This window comes from Heterodontus francisci, chromosome 5, assembly GCF_036365525.1.
Source record: "Heterodontus francisci isolate sHetFra1 chromosome 5, sHetFra1.hap1, whole genome shotgun sequence".
NCBI classification, from domain to species: Eukaryota; Metazoa; Chordata; class Chondrichthyes; order Heterodontiformes; family Heterodontidae; genus Heterodontus; species Heterodontus francisci.
This window is the reverse complement of record NC_090375.1, coordinates 151,727,961-151,751,970: the sequence shown is the minus strand read 5'-3', so window position 1 is coordinate 151,751,970 and position 24,010 is coordinate 151,727,961. Positions and strand designations below refer to the sequence as shown.

General features: G+C 40.1%; 2 protein-coding genes across 5 annotated transcripts in view; one reads left to right on the top strand and one right to left on the bottom strand.

Moving 5' to 3' along the window:
* The window catches only part of LOC137370102 (upstream-binding protein 1-like), a 111,759-nt gene extending 110,122 nt beyond the window's left edge, over positions 1–1,637 (top strand). For both annotated transcript variants that reach the window (XM_068032242.1, XM_068032244.1), the window contains 2 exons: positions 411–462; positions 548–1,637. In XM_068032242.1, coding sequence (XP_067888343.1) covers positions 411–462; positions 548–585 — 90 coding nt within the window. In that variant the 3' untranslated portion in view covers positions 586–1,637. The remainder of the gene's footprint in view (positions 1–410; positions 463–547) is intronic.
* Positions 1,638–11,984: 10,347 nt separating this feature from the next.
* Positions 11,985–24,010, bottom strand: part of fbxl2 (F-box and leucine-rich repeat protein 2) — a 305,824-nt gene continuing 293,798 nt past the window's right edge. Inside the window, exons 15-17 of one of the 3 annotated variants that reach the window (XR_010975078.1) lie at positions 23,080–23,292; positions 19,466–19,758; positions 13,743–13,825 (exon numbers count right to left, since the gene is read on the bottom strand). Coding sequence is in view for 2 of the 3 variants with exons in the window: in XM_068032240.1 (XP_067888341.1) it covers positions 13,718–13,825; positions 23,080–23,292 (321 nt within the window). In the remaining variant the exon portion in view is untranslated. Of the gene's footprint in view, positions 13,826–19,465; positions 19,759–23,079; positions 23,293–24,010 lie in introns of all 3 variants that reach the window. The other 2 variants (XM_068032240.1, XM_068032241.1) reach the window with 2 other exon arrangements.

Genomic DNA, 24,010 nt, shown 5'->3' with positions numbered 1-24,010 from the left:
GTTCTACCAACTCAGCCAAATGCATTTAGGAAAAAAGCACTTTCACCCTCAAAAGAAAGAACTATCTTTATTTGGGGAAATAGTGTTGAATTTGAAAGAGAAGACACTTCCAGTGATTTTTGGGAACTGGATTTTTCTTAAGCCCATTGGTATGAAGATTTCCTTTCTCTGCTAGTTCCTATGGGGAATATGTTTGGACAGTCTTGAAACTTACAATTCATTTTGAATTGGAATACCTGAGCTTGGCTGGATATAGAAATGTCATGCTGGGCCATTAGCTTAGATTGGCAGAGGGAGCTTTACCCTAATTAAAATCTTCCAGTTTTGAGCTTAAAAATAATTGACAGAACAATGCTTGTTGACATATTGCTAAAATAGCTGTGTTCACTTTCTGAAAATGTATTTTGCAGATGGTTCACAACCTCCAAGATGAAAGTTGCTTTGTTATCAGCACAGTAAAAGGTATGTATTTTTCTTCATCAATTTGTACAAGCCAAACCTAATGGTAAGCAAATTTATCACATGATCTTTTTCTTTTATTTTACAGCTGAAAATACTGAAGGCTACCATGTAATTTTGAAGTAACCTGCCCTATTTAGCAGTTAAGCTGGTCTACCTTTTTGCATATAGAAGATATCTTTATTATGACAAAGGACATTGAGCAAATCCATGTAAATGTTAGAATCTGACTTCACTGTACAAAATGTTTCATATTGAAAACACAGCTTGACTTCAGTTACCTTACTGTGAGCTTGAAACTTCTGGAAATATCACTGCCACCAATCAGCACCCTCCCTGCATGTCTAAGGATGCAGCAAGCTTGGGGATAGGCCTGAAAGTCCAGAAATTATGGTTCAAAGTGGTCTTCGTAAATATGAGGAGGAAAATGGCCAGTAGATCCAGATTTGCACAATAATTGTCTCATTTTGAAGCATTTATGCTTCAACTTACCTGTCTAGTTTCTTGATTATTGGTTTTGAGATTGATGTTGAGGTATGCCATTTTTTTTTATGTTTGCCTTTTACTTTGTGCCGTACTGCATTTTACTGCCTTTACAAGATACTAGTTTCCCCAGCTAGAACTGTATCTGCAAGATCATATAGTGCAGTTGCTAATCTGCATTCTAAGGAGAAAACGAAAGACAATATAAAAATGTGATTGCAAATCCTGTTTCAAATCAGGACACTTGTTTAATTTAAAGTTGCAGCTTGCACATTCTTGAGCTATATTTTCCCCTGCTTCCTTGAAGGTCACATGGCTTTTTTATTTAGTTTTTATATATATATCTCAACTCCATTGTGGAGGCTGTCCTTATTTCTGTTTTTGAACATTTAGTGCATTTTATTGTTTGAGTTCAATGTCAAACCTTTTACCTGTAGATAAACAGCAGTTGTGAATAAAGCAGAAGCGTCTCAGTTTTGTTTGTAACCCACAATTGCTTTTAGATCAAAGAGGAAAGGTGTGTTATGCATTTAAAAATATAATAAATTTGTAAATGTCCATTAAGCAAATCCTATGCTTTTGAAAGCTGTATTTAAAAATGTAGTTGTGTCCTATAATTCTCCAAGTCATAATTGTGCCTCTGTGACCAAATTTCACTGCACTGATATGTTAATAAAATCAAGATTGTTTGCTTACTTTTCAGATGTTTTCATGGGATTATAATTATCAGTTGACAGTGGAGAATTTTAGGCCAAACGCTATGTATATAAATCAGAGGTTTTGCCACCAAAGGAGAAAACAAACTCTTTTGCATAGTTGTCGACTTAACCTGGCTGTCAGAATTGCTTTTAAATATACCAAGATTAGCAGCTTTTGACATGGAATTTCAGATAATTTAATTATAGGTTTGCTGGTGTAGAAACAGCCATAAGTAATGTCCCAATAGTGTTAAGTTTCACATACTTTGAGAGTTAGATAAGCACCAGCAACTTTGTTACTCTTGATTTAGAGATCTCTTGCGATGTGCATAAATTCACATTGCCTCTGTAATAAAGTTTTCAAATCATTTTTTGCAAATCTCTCTTTAAAGTGTGTATAAGTATTAAAATTAATGTGACAATTAAAACCACTGATTGGTGTTTGCTGACCATCAATACTATATACCAGTGTAAGATGTTGGTATTTAACCAGCTGTTGCTGAGCTGTGACTGCCTATGATTTCAGCTCATGCTGAAGATAAAGGTTAATAAAATATTCCATACTAATCAGTGCATAAACTGAAATTCCATAGTTCTTTTGGACTGAGAATTTGGCTTCTTTGCCCTGCACTAATTAAATAGCATCAAAGTAGAGACCTACACAAAGCATCATGCTGTGCATATTCAGCTTTTTGAGATTTCCAGTCTTTTTTTAAATTCATATTACTACAACTTCAAGCTCGTCCTTTAAACTGTTATGGGTTTTTTATGTCTGTGAAGCACAGGTTAAAACCTAAATAGTATTTTATAGTCCAGCCATAGAAAAACAGCAGGCCCATAGAAAACATATTTGTCTTCATGCAAAATCCATACAATGCCAGAACAGCTCATATTGGTGACAGACTGAACATCAAGGAAGCTATTTTCGAAAGATGTTACTTATAATTATTGCTCTGTAAAGACCACCTTCCTTTGGTTCTTTTATTATCACATTTCTATTCAAAAAGTTCACTTGATTTGGGCATTCTTTCACTATAGCTTTGTGCAGTTATTTAAATCTTACAGCCTTAATGTTTGTGTTTAGAGATTCCAGGCTTTCACAAAAGCTGGCCAGATTGGCTGTCATGCATTTATATTGCACAAATGCAGCTGGGCTCCCAAACATGAGTATAATGCAGATGGCTGCAAGTCAAATGTAAAACTGATTTTCCCAGCAGCAGAGCTTTAGTGAATTCTGGCAATTTTATGCTTGCAGTCAGCTGCAAAACACCAACACATCGGGAACCTGGTGACAGTAGCAGAGTTTCTGCAAAATAAAAGCATCTACAGAAATTACAGCACAGGAGGTGGCCAGGTAGCCTGAGAAAGATGCATTACAACACGATGGTATCTTTTTCTGAACTTTAAAGTGCTGTTGTACTGGTAGCTTCTTTTACGTTGATGGAGTAATCATGGTGCTGAGTATATCTGTGGAAAGGTTAGCTGGAAGTATTTTTGAAGCTGTTCATAATTTTTATAGGCTTCCAATTTGGATGCTGGACATGAGCATAATTTGTAGAAACATTCCCTTCTGGCAGCAAACCCTCCAACTTTCCTTTGCCTAAGGCGCATGGTAATTTTAGGGGATCAGAGCTGCTGCTTGTGCCAAATAGGGAAAATTCTGTGCTATAATTTAATACATGTAGTTAAACGGTGCAAATGATTTTAAACATGCATTTATATGACTATCTGCCTTGTTTTTGGGGTGGAACAACAGCCAATATACAAAACTGGTCTCCAAAGCATCCATTGTCTATGACGATGTCTACACGATGTAGACAAGGTAATATGTAAATCAGCTGAAATAATTCTATGGTTTAAAGTAAGAGATTGCTGTCAGTGTTCGAAATAACCAGGTCAAAATACATTTGAACTTGAATAAGTGTACTTCAACATTAAAACCAAACTTACCTACTGCAGCATCGGGCCTTCAGCTTCCTGTCCACACTGCCAATTCCAAATGAGATGAGCAAGAGAGACTTGGTACAGTCACTGTATCACAATGTTTCATAAGAAACTCAGTTTAAAAACTAAAGAGAAATACTAAAATTTTTGGTTTTTATTGTTTTAGGGGAGAGGCTGTGGCGTTGTGGTAATGTCACTAGACTAGTAACCCAGAGCGCCAGGCTGTTGCTGTGGGGTACATGGGTTTGAATCCCACCACGCAGATGGAAATTGAATTAAAAGCTAGTCTAATGCTGACCATGAAACGATTATCGATTGTTGTAAAAACCAGCTGGTTCATTAATATCCTTTAGGGAAGGAAATCAGCTATCCTTAGCTGGTCTGGGCTACATGTGACTCTAAACCCACAGCAATGTGGTTGACTCTCAAATGCCCTCTGAAATGTCCTCAACATAGACTCCGGACCCCATGAAATCTCGTGACATCAGGTCAAACATGGGCAAGGAAACCTCTGGCAGATTACCACCTATGGCTTCCCAACCCCAACCCCCCCCCCCCCGGCTGATGAATCGCTGCTTCTCCATGTTGAACACCAATTGGAAGCGCTGAGGGTAACAAAGCCACAGAATGGTCTCTGGGTGGGGGACTTCAATATCCATCACCAAGAGTAGCTCAGTCGCACCACTACTGCATGAGCTGGTGAAGTCCTAAAAGACATAGCTGCTAGACTGGGTCTGCAGCAGGTGGTGAGGGAACCAAGAGGGAAAACCTATTTGACCTCGTCCTCACCAATCTACCTGTCACAGATGCATCTGTCCATGACAGTATCACAGTACCTATTATCGTGCTGTGTGACACTCACCATGCTAAATGGGATAGATTGCGAACAGATTAGCAACTCAAAACTGGGCATCCATGAGGCATTGTGGGTTCTCTTTCTTTCTCTTTGGCCTCCTTATCTCAAGAGACAATGGGTAAGCGCCTGGAGGTGGTCAGTCGTGCTTGGAGCGGCTCTCAAGGCCAATTCTAAAGTGACAGGCTCCTCCACAGGTGCTGCAGAAAAATTTGTTTGTCGGGGCTGTTACACAGTTGGCTTATCAGCAGCAGAATTGTATTCAACCACAACTGTAACCTCAGGGACCGGCGTATCCCCCACTCTACCATCGAGCCGGTGGAACTCAATGAAGAGTGCAGAAGGGAATGCCAGGAGCAGCAGCAGGCAAACCTAAAAATGCAGTGTTAGCCTGGTGAAGTTACAACCCAGGACCACTTGCATGCCAAACAGCAATAGCAGCATGCAATAGACAGAGCTAAGCAGATCAGATCTAAGCTCTGCAGCCCTGCCACATCCCGTCATGAATGGTGGTGGACAATTAAATAACTGACAAGAGGAGGCTTCACAAACATCCCCATCCACACTGATGGGGGAGCTCAGCACATCAGTGCAAATGACAAGGCAGAAGCATTTGCATCCATCTTCAGCCAGAAGTTCCAAGTGGATGATCCATCTTGGCCTCCTGCTTCGATCCCTACCATCACAGATGCCAATCTTCAGTCAATCCAAATCACACTGAGATATATCAAGAAATGGCTGTAGGCACTGGCTACTGCAAAGGCTATGGCCCCTGACAACAATCTGGCAATAGTACTGAAGATTTGTGCTCCAGACCTAGCCAAGCTGTTCCAGTACAGCTACAACACTGGCATCTACCGTAAATATGGAAAATTGCCCAGGTACGTCCTCTGCGCAAAACACAGGGCAAATCTGACCCAGCCAATTACTGCCCTATTAGTTTACTCCTGCTCATCAGCAACATAGGGCAGCGCAGTGGTTAGCACTGCAGCCTCACAGCTCCAGGGACCCGGGTTCGATTCTGGGTACTGCCTGTGTGGAGTTTGCAAGTTCTCCCTGTGTCTGCGTGGGTTTTCTCCGGGTGCTCCGGTTTCCTCCCACAAGCCAAAAGACTTGCAGGTTGATAGGTAAATTGGCCATTATAAATTGTCACTAGTATAGGTAGGTGGTAGGGAAATATAGGGACAGGTGGGGATGTTTGATAGGAATATGGGATTAGTGTAAGATTAGTATAAATGGGTGGTTGATGTTCGGCACAGACTCGGTGGGCCGAAGGGCCTGTTTCAGTGCTGTATCTCTAATCTAATCATAATGGAAGGGGTCATCGACAGTGCGATCAACCGGCACTTGCTCAGCGATAACCTGCTCACTGATGCTCAGTTTGGGTTCCAACAGGGCCACTCAGCTCCTGATCTCATTACAGCCTTGGCCCAAACATGAACAAAAGAGCTGAACTCAAGAGGTGAGAGTGACTGCCCTTGACATCAAGGCAGCATTTGACTGAGTATGGAATCAAGGAGCCCTAGCAAAACTGCAGTCAATGGGAATTAGCGGGAAAACTCTCCACTAATTGGAGTCATACCGAGCACAAAAGAAGATGGTTGTGGTTGTTGGAGGTCAATCATCTCAGTCCCAGGACATCACTGCAGGAATTCTTCAGGGTAGTGTCCTAGGCCCAACCACCTTTAGCTGCTTCATCAATGACCTTTCCTCCATCTTAAGGTTAGAAGTGGGGATGCTCACTGATAATTGCACAATGTTCAGCACCATTCACGATTCCTCAGATACTGAAGCAGCCCATGTCCATATGCAGCAAGACCTAGCCAACATCCAGGCTTGGGCTGATAAGTGGTAAGTAACATTTGCACCATACAAGTGCCAGGCAATGACCATCTCAAACAAGAGAGAATCTAACCATCTCCCCTTGATGTTCAATAGCATTACCGTCACTGAATCCCCCCACTATCAACATCCTGGGGGTCACCATTGACCAGAAACTGAACTGGACCAGCCACATAAATGCTGTGGCTACAATAGCAGGTCAGATGCTGGGAATTCTGCAGCAAATAACTCACCTCCTGGCTCCCCAATACCTGTCCACCATCTACAAGGCACAAGTCAGGAATGTGATGGAATACGCTCCATTTGCCTGGATGGGTGCAGCTCCAATAAGCTCAACACCATCCAGGACAAACCAGCCCACATGATTGGCACTCCATCCACTACCTTCAACATTCACTCATTCACCATTGACACACAATACCATCTACAAGGTGAACTGCAGCAACTCACCAAGGTTCCTTCGATAGCACCTTCCAAACCTGCGACCTCTCGCACCTAGGACAAGGGCAGCAGATGCATGGGAACACCACCTGTAAGTTTCCCTCCAAGCCACACACCATCCTGACTTGGAATTATATTGCCCTTCCTTCACTGTTGCTGGGTCAAAATCCTGGAACTCCCATCCTAACAGCACTGTTGATGTACCTGTACCCCAAGGACTGCAGCGGTTCGAAAGAGTAGCTCACACCACCTTCTCAAGGGTAATTAGGGATGGGCAATAAATGCTGGCACAGCCAGCGATGCCCACATCCTCCTAACAGATAAAAATATAGACTGGTGAATCATTCTGTAAATCAAGTATTGAATTCTGTTACTTGCTTCTGTGTAATTTTTGTCTTGCTGGAATGGATTAGTCTTGACAGTGATTCCCCATATTTTGGAGGGATAGGAGAGCATGCCAGGAAACCTATGTGATTTCTAGTGTGTAATTTAGCCCTGTGACATGTTATCTGATTCTGTTTATGGCTGGGAGTTTTACTGGATGATTTTGAGCTGCCACATGCTATTGCATCAAGCCCCACCCCCTTCCTCTCTACAGTTGAATCTATTTCTCGTCTAAAATGCTGACTCTTCATGACCAATGTTTTCTTATTCAGGATCTTTTACTTGTTTCCAAACACAATAGAAGCAACCAGGAGAAGAAATTACACTTAGTCTTCCTCATTCTTTGAGGGCACCTATCGCACCAGTATCATTTTTGAGCTTTTACCCATTATTTATTTAAGTAATGGTATTTTAGGAGCTCACTTGATGAATTGTATAAATTACTAACCGGAAACAGGCCATTCAGCTCAACCAACTTGTGTTGATGTTTATCCTCCACGTTCTAATACCGTGTGCCAACCCTGTTCCATATACTTTTACTTTCCTTTCAACACCTATTCGTAAATGTTAACATAGTTGGTGATTTGAAGCAGAGACTACGTTAAATACTTCCTTACAATACTTTCTTGAAATTCTCACTCCTTATCCCTCTCTTGATGTCTTTGCTTATTTCTTCTTTAGTCATTTTTAACATAGATACAGGCCTGATACGTTCCTTTCAATTTTAGTTCATTTCTAACATTATTTATCCATAGTATCCTGAAACCTGAAGTTGTTTCTTTTAAAAACATAAATATTCTGCAATCACCACCTTAAAAAACCTTAGTTGAGCTGGTCCTGTGTCATTGCCTCACACCATCTCAACTTGCTCACTCATCTTTCTAAAATGTGCCCGATTCCAATTTACTGTCCATATTCTTATGCTAACTTTTGCCCTCTCCACTTGGACCTTAAACCTGATCATGTGGTCACTTCATTTTTACTTTCTTCTTTTAACTCAACTGCTTGATCATTTCGCATAACTAAATCTAACACCTCTCCTGTTGTGGGCATACAAATATACTGTTTGAGGCAAGTGTCCAGCATACATTTTAGGAATTCCATTCATAAAGATGCTTGCCTTTTCTCATTCCATCTTCCTTATTGCAAATTTGTTCAAATAGATACATTATCTCAAGCAATTTATTGCAGAAGATAAATTGCTATCCAGGTTACTCACTTAATCAGGACAAAGGACGAACTCCCATCTCTCCTGATTGTGTTGTGAAATCTTCCAGCGACTCAGCTGGCATTAAACAGGACTTTGGTTTATTGCGTCTAAAAGAGAAAACTCTCCCTCAATACCTTATTGAAGTGCTTGATTATGTATTTAAGTTGTGGAAGTGGAGCTACAACCCAATACCTTCTGATTCTGAAGCAAGTGGACTACAAACTGAGTAAAGCTACAAAGAAAACTTCAGCACAAACTTGTTGAAACCTAAAATACAAAAGGTGGAAAACAAAAACGGGAAGTATTCAGAAAACAACTCAATTTGAACAAGAGTACAGCATTGAATATAAATTTTGCACACTTTAATCACTGCTACAAAAAATATTTTAAATCTGTAAATGGAAACCCTGGAAGTTATCTAGTGATGGTAGCGAGCAGACAGTCTGTGTATGACTAGAGCTGCAAGATTGAATTGTTGCACAAGAATATTTACATGAAGACTGTTGCGTTTGGCTTTTGTGCTAGGTTATTTGGCATATTTCCTGCCATTTTGCATCTTGGCATTGCTGGGTGAAAGGAAAAACTGCTGTCAGGACACAAGTTTGGTGATTGGCAGCATTTGCACCTTGCTGAAAATGTGCTGGGATTCTGGAATAGCAGAAATGCTAGCTAGTAGTACCATGCAAGCATTCAATCCCAAAGATAGGCTGTACATGCTGGATAAAGAACTTCCCATTCAACAAAATCTTTTTTCTTTCACAAAGACCTGTTGATGCCTTGTGCTGACTCACAGACTTCATGAGAATTTGGGGACAGTAAGGAAGCAAGCTGTAAGCAGAAGTGCCAGTGACTGTTCCAGGTACAGCAACTTTGCAATAGATTGTGTCCCGTTTTAAGTTGTAAAAGCTTATTGTATTGATGGCTGGCCATAGTACATATTTTGCGAATGTTCATAGTTTCACAGGAGGTTCTACATTAAGGATATACAGCACAGAAACAGACCATTCAGCCTAACCACTCCATGCTGGCCTTTATGCTCCACACAATCCTCCACCACAAAATTCTCTATTCCCTTCTCCCTCATATGCTTATCTAGCATGCCAAAAATGCATCCATACGATTCACTTTAACCACTCTCTGTGATAGCAAGTTCCACATTCTCACTGCTCTCTGCAGAAAGCACTTTCTTCTGGATTCCCTATTTGATTTCTTATTCACTATTATATTGACGGCCTCTAGTCTTGCTCTTTTCCCACAAGTGAAAGCAGTCTTTTTGTGTCTATTTAAACTTTTCATAATTTTAAACACCTCTATTAGGTCATCCCCTCATGCTTCTCCTTTCAAGGGAAATGAGACCCAGCCTCATCATCCTCTCCTGATCAGCTCATCCTTGTAAATCATTTTTGTACGTGCTCCAGTGTCTCTTTTTTAAAATAATATGCCAACCAGAATTGTAGACAGTACTCCAGGTGTGGTCTAACCAAGGTTTGATACAAATTTAAAATAACTTTACTTTTCAATTCTATCCCTCTAGAAATAAATCCTAATGCTTTGTTTGCTTTTTTAATGGCCTTATTAACCTGTGTTGCGACTATTAGAGTTTTGTGTATGTTTCAGAGTGCCTCATATATTTCACTGTACAAATTATCTAGGTGTCTCATTAAATGTCTTTTTGGGAGTTCTTTAGTCAGGTTTCACTGTTCTTTAATGCTGCTTCCTTCAAGTAATTTCAATGTGGTTCTAATGTAGATATCTTACACTTTCCTGTATCGCTTGGCAGGCCATTTTAGTTTTGTTAAATTCATGTAGGAGCCCTGGTTTATTTCATTAGGACCTGCTTGTGATGTTAACTAGTGTTTTTCAGTCACGTTACATCAATGTCACAAGAGGGTAAAGACATTGGCTGGAACTTTTCACCGATTAAAATTAACAGGTAAAAAAAGCTCCAGGTTGGAGATTGCAGAAGTGAAAAATCCCATCTTTTTGTCCTTCTGAAAATTCAAATTGCAAACATTTTCAGTGTAGGGTTTGCTTACCTTCTGTGCTGTATACATGGCTGTGTTCCCTCCACCATTCTCAAGACATAGAAAAAATGATGTAGGCACTTCTAAAAAAAACTTTAACCATTTGCTTCATGGAATATGCAGAGTGGGAGCTTTAAATGGAGGAACTCGTTTCAAGCTACAGCATGGAAAATCATACCAAAATACATTTATTTTCTTCTATTTAACCAAATCTCAAAATAGCACAGAAAACAAATGCAACTCCGGTTTACAGTTGGAACCACATGCACTAAAATGGTCAGGAAGAGAGGTGGCATGACACTGACTTGCATTGACTGTAGGCTGACCAAATGTACTTCTTAAGGTGTCAGAATAAAATGTGAACAATGCTGAATATTCCTTGAGTTTGGATTGGTCAGATTGTGTATTCTGCTGTAGCAATATTTCAATAGACTTACTTTCTAATTTTGTCAGAGTACCAATGTTTTCAACCATGAAATGGTAGTCAAGTTGCCAGTGATGGAAAATACAACTCGCTTCTAATGTAGCAAAACATCCAGAATGGAGGCTTTACCAATGGAGGAGATTAGGAAGGGTGACCAGAACTGTGACAAAGAGCTGGTATTAAGAAGAGACTTAAAGGTGGAAGGGTAGTGGAAGGGCAAGATGAAAAACAGTCAGCCAATTTGCTATCACTTATTCTATACTATTGCACAAAGTCAATATCTACCCCACTGAGTCTCGAAAGGACAAAAGACATGTATAAGGGTTTCAGCAGTGAATGATAGGAGGAAAATTATAATGGGCAATGTATCCACTATTCAATAGTTCACATCTGAAGTTACCACATTTTAAATATTAGTTTTGTAACTTCTATTGAGAACATATTTCTGGGCTGTTAGACATTTCACATTATTTAATTTCACAAGACCCATTTGAAATACATCCACACTGAAAGAACCCAGCTTTGTTGTGATAATTACCCAAATGATTAATTTAACAATTTATGGTAATGATTATTTAGTCCCATGACATAACCTCTTCTAAAGCCAAGCTACGCTATGTAGCCATCTGTCCAAAAAATAACAGAAAATGCTGTAGCTAAAAACAAAAACAGGTTTTGTATATAAGCCCTTTTATCAGGAGTTACTCAGCCTGCAATATTTGGGTATTTCCAGCATTTGCTTTCATTTCAGCTTTACAGTGCATTCTCTTCATCCTCAGTTTTTCCAAACTGGAGTTGAAGACGACTGGTTTGTTTTTGTGTTTCTTTTTAGAGCAATGACTCTAGGATTAGAAATGTACAATTTCAAAAATGGACCAATACTCAAAATGCCCCCTCTTCTCCATCCAATGTAATCTTATATTATAGAATAGTTGCAGCTTATATTTATCCCCATACTAAAAATGATGGAAGAACTGTGAACATTTTTTAAAAATCTCACCACATTAATCATGAATTGCATCAGTGTGGTATTTGTTTATAGATTGAATAAAATCATGACAGCCATGAGTTAAGAGGTAGATTTTCTGATTTTTCTTTTAAACATCCACCAGTGCTCAGTAACCATGGAAGTAAAGCACTCAACGATCAAAAAACACTTGCACGCTATATTTCTTCTTACCATTTTACCAACAAATCCACAAAAAGGTTATGCATCCGCCATGCAAGTATGAGTATTGGGATCACATGTTGAACAGTGCCTATTTTTCTCTATTTACTAATCAGAAATACAATTAGCCACACCTGGATTCCCAGTTAACCATGTGGATACTTATTAAACACTGATAATTTATCCAATTACCAAAAATAAGTCCTATAAATCTAACAAAGTGCACAAAACCTTTGATTTAACAATCTTGCTGCAGTTATAGAGATTAATGAAAACAGCAATCTAAAAATGCATGATGGTTAATGATACAGTAGAAGAAAGCTAAATTTATCACTTTGATTACATTATTACAACCAGAATGTCATTCATACTGAATATACACTCGGATTAAATATTGATGTCAAACCTGTTGTTATCCTGTGTCCCCAAAACCTTGTGGTTATTTGTGTAACAGTCACACCCATAATTAAACTTTTTTTTAAGATGTAATTTAACTGCATACTCAGATTATGTTATTGGTCCCCTTCAAGGTTATACTAAATTTAGATTTGGATTTCCATCAGGTTTGACGACTTGCTAAACTTCATTGCAGAGAAATGCTAGACAAGGAAACTGTAATTATTATTTTATTTTAGAATTACATTTTAGTTGTATGATTGTAAGGTTTACGGTAAAGTTATAAACACATTTGATAAGAATCCAGTTTTGTGTCAATTTCTAACTTATACATTATTGATATTTTGGATATAAACTTTGTCTTCTCACCACACGATTTAAGACAAAAGATCTCTCTCTCTCTCTCGCAAACCCCCCCCACCCACACCAGTAAATTTAGATAAAATAAATTCTCATCCAATTCTGTCAAGTCTTATTATGAATTTACAACTCCCGCTGTAGAAAGAATTGTAAAGTGCCCCTCTGCAAAAATGGACAGAAAACACAAACATTCACTGACCACTGTGTATATGCTGCCTTTTATTCTTAATCCCCAAATTACACTTCTACTGGGATATGCAGATGAAGTTTTAAAATCAGCTTTATTAGAAACAATCATGCTTTATTCATATTCAGATCCAGTTAAATATCGCAAGCCACTTTAGATAAACAGATTACTTTTTCACAGAAAAGTACTACTGATTTGTATCCCACTCTAACAAGATGTTCAACACATGTAGTCCATCAAATCAGGTAAAACGTACTGAAAATGTCTGTCCTAATGGAAAAAGTGCAGTATCATTACTGTATGAACCTAACTGCTGTCAAACAAAGATCTTTTCTTTAATATCACAGCTATATGTATAGAAATAAAAGAATGACTCCAAACTTTACACCTTTCAATATTCTGATGCCTGGGACCCATTAACCAATTTGGCTTTATCAGCTACATGCATATTCAAATGCCCAACACATTAAAATGCAATTGGTTAGTGAAGCAGGCTGCACCATTACTGAACACTGAATTACCACATTAATGGTCATCACTTTGAAGGTAATCGTGGGGTGGGCAGGGAGAACGTAGGATTTCTATCGGACTTTATATGGAAGCATTACCAATATGGATGGTGCTTTACTTTATACTCACAGACCCCAAACCTTCCCTTCAACTCTTGGTCCAAATTTAGACCTTTCTCCATTATCCTTGCTATTTTCAGTAAGATTGACGGAGTTTGGTAATCAGATTGTGTAGTGATTTCTTCCAAGAGCTTTTCCCCAATTAGGAATCTCAAGATCACCAGTGCAAGAACAATTCACTTTCACACAGTATTTCTTGAACTCAAAGCCTCATGTCAAAGGATGATGCAGCATCTGCAGAGCCGTTGTCCGCTTCCACCCACTGAAGGTGGAGGGGTAACTGGGGCGAAGTAAGCATGAACCTTAATGTCTGGTAGATGGGCCTAGAAAGAGTGAAGAGAGCACAAAACATATTCAGTGTTTCCACTAATGTAATAGCAAAATACGACAGGTGTTGTAAATCTGAAATTAGAACAGAAAATGCTGGAAATACTCAGCAGGTCAGGCAGCATCTGTGGAGAGAGAAACAGAGTTAGTGTTTCAGGTTGATGACCTGAATTGGCTGTAAAGTGCTTTGGACATCCTGAGGTCGTGAAAGGTAAAGACAATTAGGGATGGGCAATAAATGCTGGCCATGCCAGAGATGCTCATCCCAAGAGCAAATAAAAAAAAAAGCAAGTTTCTTTTTAAAGGGGAACAGCCACTCAGGATCTACCCTGTCATGTCCTCTGACAAATTTATACATTTCAACGACATCACCTCTCATTCTTAACTCTGGAGAATATAGGCCTATTCTACTCAATTTCTCTTTGTCAGACAGCCCTCTCTTGTCAGAAATCGATCTAGTGAATCTTCATTGCACCCCTCTAATATCCTTCCTCAGGTAAGCAGATGTGGTCTCACCAAAGCCCTATAAAATTACAAGACTTCCTTGCTCTTATACTCCACCACCCACCCCTCCCCTACCCCAGCAGCCTTGCATTTACATGATAACATACCATTCTAATGGTCTAATGCCTTCCTAATTGCTTGTTGTACCTGCATATTAACTTTGTGATTTGTACATAAGGACACCCAAATCCCTCCGAACACCAACATTAACTTTTTTTTTTATTTGTTCATGGAATGTGGGCGTCGCTGGCTAGGCCAGCATTTATTGCCCATCCCTAATTGCCCTTGAGGAGGTGGTGGTGAGTTGCCTTCTTGAACCGCTGCAGTCCATATGGGTAGGTACACCCACAGTGCTGTTAGGGAGTTCCAGGATTTTGACCCAGCAACAGAGAAGGAATGGCAATATACTTCCAAGTCAGGATGGGATGTGGCTTGGAGGGGAACTTACAGGTGGTGGTGTTCCCCTGCATCTACGGCCCTTGTCCTTTAGATGGTAGAGATCGTGGGTTTGGAAGGTGCTGTCGGAGGGGCCTTGGTGCATTGCTGCAGTGCATCTTGTAGATGGTACACACTGCTGCCACTGTGCGTCGGTGGTGGAGGGAGTGAATGTTTGTGGATGGGGTGCCAATCAAGTGGGCTGCTTTGTCCTGGATTGTGTCGAGCTTTTTGAGTGTTGTTGGAGCTGCACCCATCCAGGCAAGTGGAGAGTATTCCATCACACTCCTGACTTGTGCCTTGTAGGTGGACAGGTATTGGGGAGGCAGGAGGTGAGTTACTCGCCACAGAATTCCTAGCCTCTGACCTGCTCTTGTAGCCACGGTATTTATACGGCTACTCCAGTTCAGTTTCTGGTCAATGGTAACCCCCAGGATGTTGATAGTGGGGAATTCAGCGATCGTAATGCCATTGAATATCAAAGGGAGATGGTTAGATTCTCTCTTGTTTGAGATAGCCATTGCCTGGCACTTGTGCGCCACTTATTAGCCCAAGCCTGGATATTGTCCAGGTCTTGCCGCATTTTTACATGGACTGCTTCAGTATCAGAGGAGTCGCGAATGGTGCTGAACATTGCACAATCAGCAAACATCCCCACTTCTGATCTTATGATGGAGGGAAGGTAACCTTTTCAAAAAAAATTCTGCTTTTCCATTTCTCCTACCAAAGTGGATAATTTCACACTCCCCCACATTATACTACATTTGCCATCTTCTTGCCCAATCACTTAACTTGTCTATATCCCTTTGCAGCTTCTTTGCATCCTCCTCACTGCTTACTTTCCAACCTTGCTTTGTATCGTCAGCAAACATGCATAAGTTGCACTCACTCCCTCATCTAAGTCATTGATATAGATTGTAATAGCTGAACCCCATACACTGATCTTTACGGCACTCCATGAGTTACACCCTGCCATCCCAAAAATGACCGGTTTATTCAAACGCTTCTTCAGTCCGTTAATCAATCCTCAATCCATGCTAATGTAATACTCCCAATCCCATGAGCTCTAATCCTGTGTAGCAATCTCTTGTGTGGTACCTTATTAAATGCGTTCTGAAATCCAAATATACTACATCCACTGTAAAATATTTTTATCCCCTTTATCTATCCTGCTAGTTAGACCCTCAAAAAATTCTTTAATAGATTTTTCAAACACTATTTCCCTTTATAAAGCAGTGTTGAATTTGTCCAATCCTGGTGATTTTCCAAGTCTCCTGTTGCCACACCTGTAATGATAAATTCGAGACGTTGGGGGGAACTATAGACCAGCAAGCCCATTTGCTCTCTCCCTCCTTTCTTAAATAGCAGCGCGACATTTACTACCTTCCAATCCACGAGGACCATTCTAGAATGTAGGGAAATTTGGAATGTCAAAACCAATGCATCAATTATCTCTGCAGCCATCTTTTAAAACTCTCGTGTGTAGGCCATCAAGTCCAGGGGATTTGTCAACTTTTAGTCCCATTAATTTCTCCAATACTTATTGTCTACTAATATTAATTTAAGTTCTTCACTCTCATTAGACCCACAATTTGCATTATGTTTTTTGCGTCTTCTATTGTGAAGACAGATGCAAAATATTTCTTTAGTATCTGCCATTTCCTCTTTCACTTATAATTTTTCCTGTGTCTGCCTCAGTCTCTAAGGGATCCTTTTACATACTTGTAAAAGCTCTGACAATCTCTTTTTATGGTTTTTCCTAAGTAACTCATTATATTTTCTCCCTCCACCAATTTCTTGGTCATTTTTTGTGATTTTTTAAAACCTCCCAAATCCTCAGATTTGCTACTCTATCAAAATTGTAAGCTTCTTTTTTTAAGTTTAATATTTTCCCTAACTTCTCTAGTTAGCTATGGCTCTACCACTTTTCCAGTGGAGCTGTCAATCCTCAAGGGAATGTGTATCAATTGAGAAATGTGGATTTTTTCTTTAAATGTTTGCCATTGCTTGTCTCCCATCACATCTTTCAATCTAACTTTCCAATCTACCTTAGCCAACTTGCCCCCATACCTCTATAATTGGTTTTAAGACATCACTCTCAAACTTAATATGAAATACTCCCATATTACGATCACTCTTTCCCAAAGAATCCTTTGCTATAAAAGATTTCTAATTAACACTATCTCATTACACAATTCTAGGTCTAAAATAGTTGTTCCCTCGTAGATTCCTCAACATTTTGTTATAGAAAACTGTCTCGAATACATTCCATGAACTCTTCCTCCAAGTTACTCTACCAATTTGCTTTGCCAGTCTACAAGAAAATTAAAGTTCCTCACGATTTCTGCGTTAGCCTTGTTATATGCTCAAGTAACTTTCTGTTCGACAACTATGATTACTGCTCGGGGCCTATAAACTACTCCCACCAGTGTCTTTTATCCTTTGTTATTTTGTCGCTCCACCCGCACTGATTCTACATCCTAATTTTTCTAGGTTGAGATCCTTTCTCCATTCTGCCTTGAACTCATTCTTTATTATCTGAGCTATCCAACTCCTTTTCCATTTTGCCTATCTTTATTAAAAGTCAAGTATCCTCAAATATTTAATTACCAACCTTGGTCACCCTGCAACCATGTCTCAGTAATGGCTACTAGATTAAATCTATTTACCTCTATCTGTGCCATTAATTCATCTATCTTGTTATAAATGATTCATGCATTCAGATTTAACGCCTTTAATTTTAACTGTTTTTCCTTGATGTGGCTTTAGTCGTTAATGCTCTATTACAGATATTAAACTCTATCCCTATCTGACACAATCTTCTTGATTTTATCCAAATCACTACTCTGTTGACAGACTTTTCTCTTCAGACATAAATTTACCCTTATCTGAACCATCCCTCCTCCTCATTAATTTATAATCCTGTCTTTTTGCCCTAGTTATTCAATTCACCGGGACACTGGTCCCAGCCCAGTTTAAGTGGAGTCTGTCCCAAAGGAACAGCTCTCTTTCCCCAGAACTGGTGCCAGTGACCAATGACCTTCAACACCACTCTTTCAGCCAGGCTTTTGAACCTCTAATCTGTTTGTCCCTATGCTCATTTGCACATGGCTCAGGTAGTAATCCAGAGATTATCATCTTTAAGATTCTGTTTTTTTAATTTCTACACTTGCTCTCAAACCCCTTCAGCAGAACCTCATGGACCACAACTAATGGATCCTTCCCTTCCCACTCCAAGTTCTTCCTCAACAGCAAGGAGATGTCCTTAACCTTAACTCCGGGCAGGCAACACATCATTTGGGACGCCAGGTCACGGCTGCAGAGAACAGCATCTATCCACTGACTATACTACCTTCTACCACTAACACATTCCTCATTGTTGTTCCCACTTTAATAGCCTCCTTTAGCATGGTGCTAATTTACACTGTAGGAATCCAAAGCATCAGCCTTCAGAAGACATTATTAGATACAAGAGTCAATAAACTATGGCTGTACATACAAGGTTTTTAAATAACACAATTAGAAATGTATTGTAACACGTCCATGTAAAGAAAACAAAGAACAACTTTATGCATAAGGAGGAAAAATGCGATTAATACTCTGTTCGACAACTGCAAAAATAGTATTTATTGAATCTTTGAATCCATGTTTTGCACTGTCATAAAACAAGAGTCTCTGCACTGGAAATGAAACTGGGCTTGTATGAACTGTATAAGGATTTTTGAAGAAATTACAAATGTTTAAAAAAAAAAACGACAAAGGTAAACTTTTCCTCCTCATCCTTCTCGATTTGTCTGCAGCCTTTGACATGGTTGACCACATCATCCTCCTCCAATGCCTCTCCACTGTTGTCCAGTTGGGTAAGACTGCTCTCACCTCATTCCATTCATATTTATCAAATCGTAGCCAGAGAATCACTTGCAATGGCTTCTCTTCCTGCTCCCACACTGTTACCTCTGGTGTCCCCCAAGGATCTATCCTTGGCATCCTATTTCTCATCTACATTCTGCCACTTGGCGACATCATCTGAAAGCACCACATTAGTTTTCACATGTATGCTGATGACACTCAGCTCCATCCGACCACCATTTCTCTCAACTCTCCAGGATATCTGCGCTCCTCTAATTCTGGCCTCTTGTGTACCCCTGATTTTAATTGCTCCAACATTGGTGACCGCACCTTGAATTGCCTAGGCTCCAAGCTCTGGAATAACCTCCCTACACTTCTCTGCCTCTCCACCTCACTTTCCTCCTTTAAGACGTTCCTTAAAACCTACCTCTTTGACCAAGCTTTTGGTCATCTGATCTAATATCTCTTTTTGTGGCTGGGTGTCATTTATAATGCTCCTGTAAAGTACTTGGGACATTTTATTATGTTAAAGGTGCTATATAAGTTATTGTTGTCATCCATGTGGGAAAAAAAGTACAACTGTGCACAACACAGATGGACAATACAAAAGTGAAGTTAACAATTAATATGATACAGCAAGCTAGGAATCATACTGGTCACCTTTTCTTCTGCAATTGCCCTAACATGAACCCAGCATACTCTCTTCCTTGTGGCTTTTCTCAAACACATTTATATTTACTTTTCTTTCCATCTCACTAATCCTTTTGTACATGAAGTTTTTCTGCATCATGTCAATCTCATGTGGGTTCTAAAAGACTTTCTTATTTTTCAAGTATATGTCTGCTTACCTTCTCCTGAACAAATACTTTTTCTGTTGCATTGGTTTTCTCTCTACTTCCACATGGCTTCCTCCAATTTTTTCCTCCTTACACTTCCTTCCCTGAATAGAGTGACTAACATTGGATTCCAAAGGCATTGACAGCCCTCTGTTCTGATACTTCATCCAATTGGTCGATTTTAATATGCAAGCCAGAGTAGTGGGAATCCAAGGCTATTGACTGCAGCAGTGCATTGCATTCACACATAGCATTGTCTTTATACATTAGGAGATGATTTTCAAATGCCGGCCACCTGTTTCTTGCTGAAATACAAGCAATTAAAAATAAAAAATCAGGGATTGGGGGCCCTCTGACATGCAAGGCCTGCCTGATGCAAGTTTCAGGCAGGCCTAAAAATCAGTGAGCAGTTGTCGCATAAAACGGACAGGAGGCTGGTTAAATTTTATGTCGGGGCTCTACGCCTGTTGTAAGACAGTTCTTATTTAGGTGTCAAGGAGACAGTTACTTGTTCGCTATTGTGAAATGTAAATTATTTTTATATATGTGTTTACAATTTTGCAATAAATAGCCAACAGTGGAAATCTTTCCCAACAAATGTCTTAAATAAAAAGGAAAACTTTTAATTAAAGTGCTAAGTAATGATTATCAGACAAATACCTGATCACAAAATGACTGAAAACAGAGGACAGAGAGATTTTGGATTGTGCTCCAGAAATGTGGGGTTGCTGGATCACAGAAAGCAGACTTAAAAGAACACATACAGCAAAGGGGGTAAATTATTACAATCAAAAGGAGCAATATACTTCTTATTCAGTAACACAAAAACTTAGAAACCTTCATGGTGCATTCTGTACTCAACATTTTTACTGATCTGTCTAAGGCACATTTTTCAAGGAAGTTCTGACTGCAATTTAAGAACATTTTAACATGGGAATGCTCAACATTACATTTCTTTCAAAATCAGCTGTTGACAGACATATGCCACAGCTCTTTAAAGCACCTCCACTGTCACTGTTGATATGGTCTCTGCTTCAATCACTAACTCCAGTGGGGCATGTCATAGCCTCATAACCCTCTCTGTAAAACAGCTTCTCATGTTCTCTATCCTAAACAGCTGACATCTATTTCTCCTTGTTTAGATTCAGCAATTATTGGAAACAGTCTGGGGTGGAGATTCCACTAGTTATATCAGCACAATCCTGGTGGAATCAACAAAACCAGCACAAAAGGTCTTGTAATATTAGAACGTGAGTTTCACCCAAAATTACATACATTTGTGTTATATGCAAGCTTTGATGCTGGTTAATCTGCCTCAATCAGGCCCCATTCCACGGAACTGGCCAAGTTCCCAGGTCAAAATTGCAAAAGGGTGCTGGTTCGGGAAAGCTCTCCAAATTTTCTTAGGTGGACAAACATGTATTAGAAGATTTCTGTATCAAAATATATTTAGTTTACGAAGAAACTGACGAATGTGCACTAATGAAAACTATTAAATGGTTCAATATAGTTTTTTTTAACAAAGTCATTTTCAGTGATTTTAAGTCTGGTGGAGGACTGGACACCCTTTTTAAAATGTTTAGTCTTGGTAATGACACCATTTTCAGTGGCATTAATAAAACTGCAACAGGTTACCACTCTTAAATACACCAAAGAATACTTTTTGATAAAAAAACAATGATGTTCTATTACGATATCCCATGGAAAATATTAAGTTTGTGATCATACAAATGAATTTCAGCGGAATAACCAGTGCAACATCAAGCTCATTTTTGGTACATTTTCCTGATACAGTATATGCCACCCCCTCAAAGAGCTCCATCAGCTTTGTCAAGCATGTTCTTCCTTCCTGAAATCTGTGTTGGCTGCCTGACTGGGTTTTAAGAAGGACTGCAGGAAGTCATAGAGTCAGAGAGATACAGCACTGAAACAGGCCCTTCGGCCCACCGAGTCTGTGCTGACCAACAACCACCTACTTATACTAATCCTACATTAATCCCATATTCCCTACCACATCCCCACCATTCTCCTACCACCTACCTACACTAGGGGCAATTTACAATGGCCAATTTATCTATCAACCTGCAAGTCTTTGGCTGTGGGAGGAAACCGGAGCACCCGGCGAAAACCCACAGTCACAGGGAGAACTTGCAAACTCCACACAGGCAGTACCCAGAACCGAACCCGGGTCACTGGAGCTGTGAGGCTGCGGTGCTAACCACTGCGCCACTGTGCCGCTCCAGTTTTATTTAAAGTTTTATTTTAAAAGTTTTATTTAAATGAAGCCTACCTCCGAGTTCACCACCTGTTGTTGGGCTTGCGCGCACCTATCCTGTCCTCTCGCAAAAATGAAGGCCAATGAGTTAAAGCATAATCGCTGAAAATGTGCTTTGAAGTGCCAAAATAAAACTGTAAACATCTTTCTATTTAGGCCTATGCTTACCATGTTTGTATAACCAAAAGGAGTAGTAATGTACTATAGGAATAGGTATCGTGCATTTCTTGTAGCAGAAGATCAACAAGAGTTGGTGTTAAGTTGCAGAGATGCTCCTCATCCTTGTTTTGTCAGTCTCCTGACATTGCACATTGAAAATGTCTAGACTTAAGGGGCTAGAAATCCATCTCAGACAGTGGCACACAACAGGCGGTATTGGATCAGCTGCCTGTTACACACAGCGCTTGATATTCAGTTCCATTGTAATTAATGGAATTAGATATCAGGAGTTGCATATAATGGACGGCTGATCTGATGCTGCCTGTTTTGCATCACCCCCAAGACACGAACATTGAGCCCAAGAATTCAGCCTAAGTTAGGTAAAACCACGTATAGGTAAGTTTCCTTTTTCCACTTTGAAGTAACTCGATCAGAATTCCCTTTCACTTTCTCCCCTCTTTTGGTAATGACTCTCTATTACCTTGCCCATGGGTGACTTGGGGCGGCACAGTGGCTAGCACCGCAGCCTCACAGCTCCAGCGACCCGGGTTCAATTCTGGGTACTGCCTGTGTGGAGTTTGCAAGTTCTCCCTGTGTCTGCGTGGGTTTTCTCCGGGTGCTCCGGTTTCCTCCCACAAGCCAAAAAGACTTGCAGGTTGGTAGGTAAATTGGCCATTATAAATTGCCCCTAGTATAGGTAGGTGGTAGGGAAATATAGGGACAGGTGGGGATGTGGTAGGAATATGGGATTAGTGTAGGATTAGTATAAATGGGTGGTTGATGGTCGGCACAGCTTCGGTGGGCCGAAGGGCCTGTTTCAGTGCTGTATCTCTAAACTAAACTAAACTAAAACTACTATTCATGGAGTAATTAACCACAGATAATATTGCTGTTCAGTAAAATCTCTCCTCACCTGATGTCTACACACACATTCTGCTGGCAAGGGTCACTGGACGGTAATAAGAAAAAGCTCATTTGTTTGCCCCGTTCCAGTTCAGTTAATGCAGAAGCACTTTCCATTGCCCTGCTCAGATCAGCTAACTTAGGCGAGACATCAAACCTAGGACTTGCCTGGTGTATGTGCCTCAGTACGATACCAGATGTTGCAGTTAACACTCAACCCAAGCAGTAAGCTTCAATTTTATTTGCTTCTTACAGTCAAAAACAAAGCTGAGCCAAAGTTTTTCTTTACCCTTATTCTTTTGATTCCCGCCCGAGTGACTTGCTGACAGTCATACAATTCTATTCTCTCCAGGTTGTGACAGCTCTTCAGATGTTCAAGTGTCACATCAGTGATGAGGGGACAGTTGTCTAGTTCTACAACCTGAAGTCTTTCATGGCCACATGGACTGTTGCTTAGGTGACGGATACCATCATCTGTGATCAGTTCACAGTGAGATAAACTCTGCAAGACAGAAATAATAACTAAATATGTGTTTCATGTTACAAAAACAGAATCAATGGAACAACAGCTTTTATTTTCTGGGTTTGCATATTTTAGACTGCAAAAGATTAGTACTACTGAAGGTGTCACTTCACAGTCTGCTTCAGAAATCCCTACATTTAATAATTATAGAAGAATCACAGAATGGTTACATCACAGAAGGAGACCATTCAGTCCCTGTGTCCATGCTGGCTCTACAAGAGCTACTCAGGTAGTCCCACTCACCTGTTTTTCCCTGTAGCCCTGCAATTTTTTTTCTATAATTATCCAATTCCCTTTTGGAAGCCATAATTGAATCTGCCTCCACCACACTCTCAGGCAGTGCATTCCAGATCCTAACCACTCGCTGCATAAAATTGTTTCCTCATGTCGCTGTTGCTTCTTTTGCCAATCACCTTAAATTGTTGTCCTCTTTTAATTTATTCTTTCATGGGATGTGAGCGCTGCTGACAAGGCCAGCATTTGCTGCCCATCCCTAATTGCCCTCAAGAGGGTGGTGGTGAGCCACCTTCTGAATCACTGCAGTCCATGTGGTGTAGGTACACCAACAATGCTGCAGTGGGGGTGCGGGAGTGGAGGGGGGCGGGGGGGGGGGGCAGTTTCAGGGTTTTGATCCAGTGACAGTGAAGGAATGGCAAAAAAGTTCCAAGTCAGGATGATGTGTGACTTGGAGGGGAAC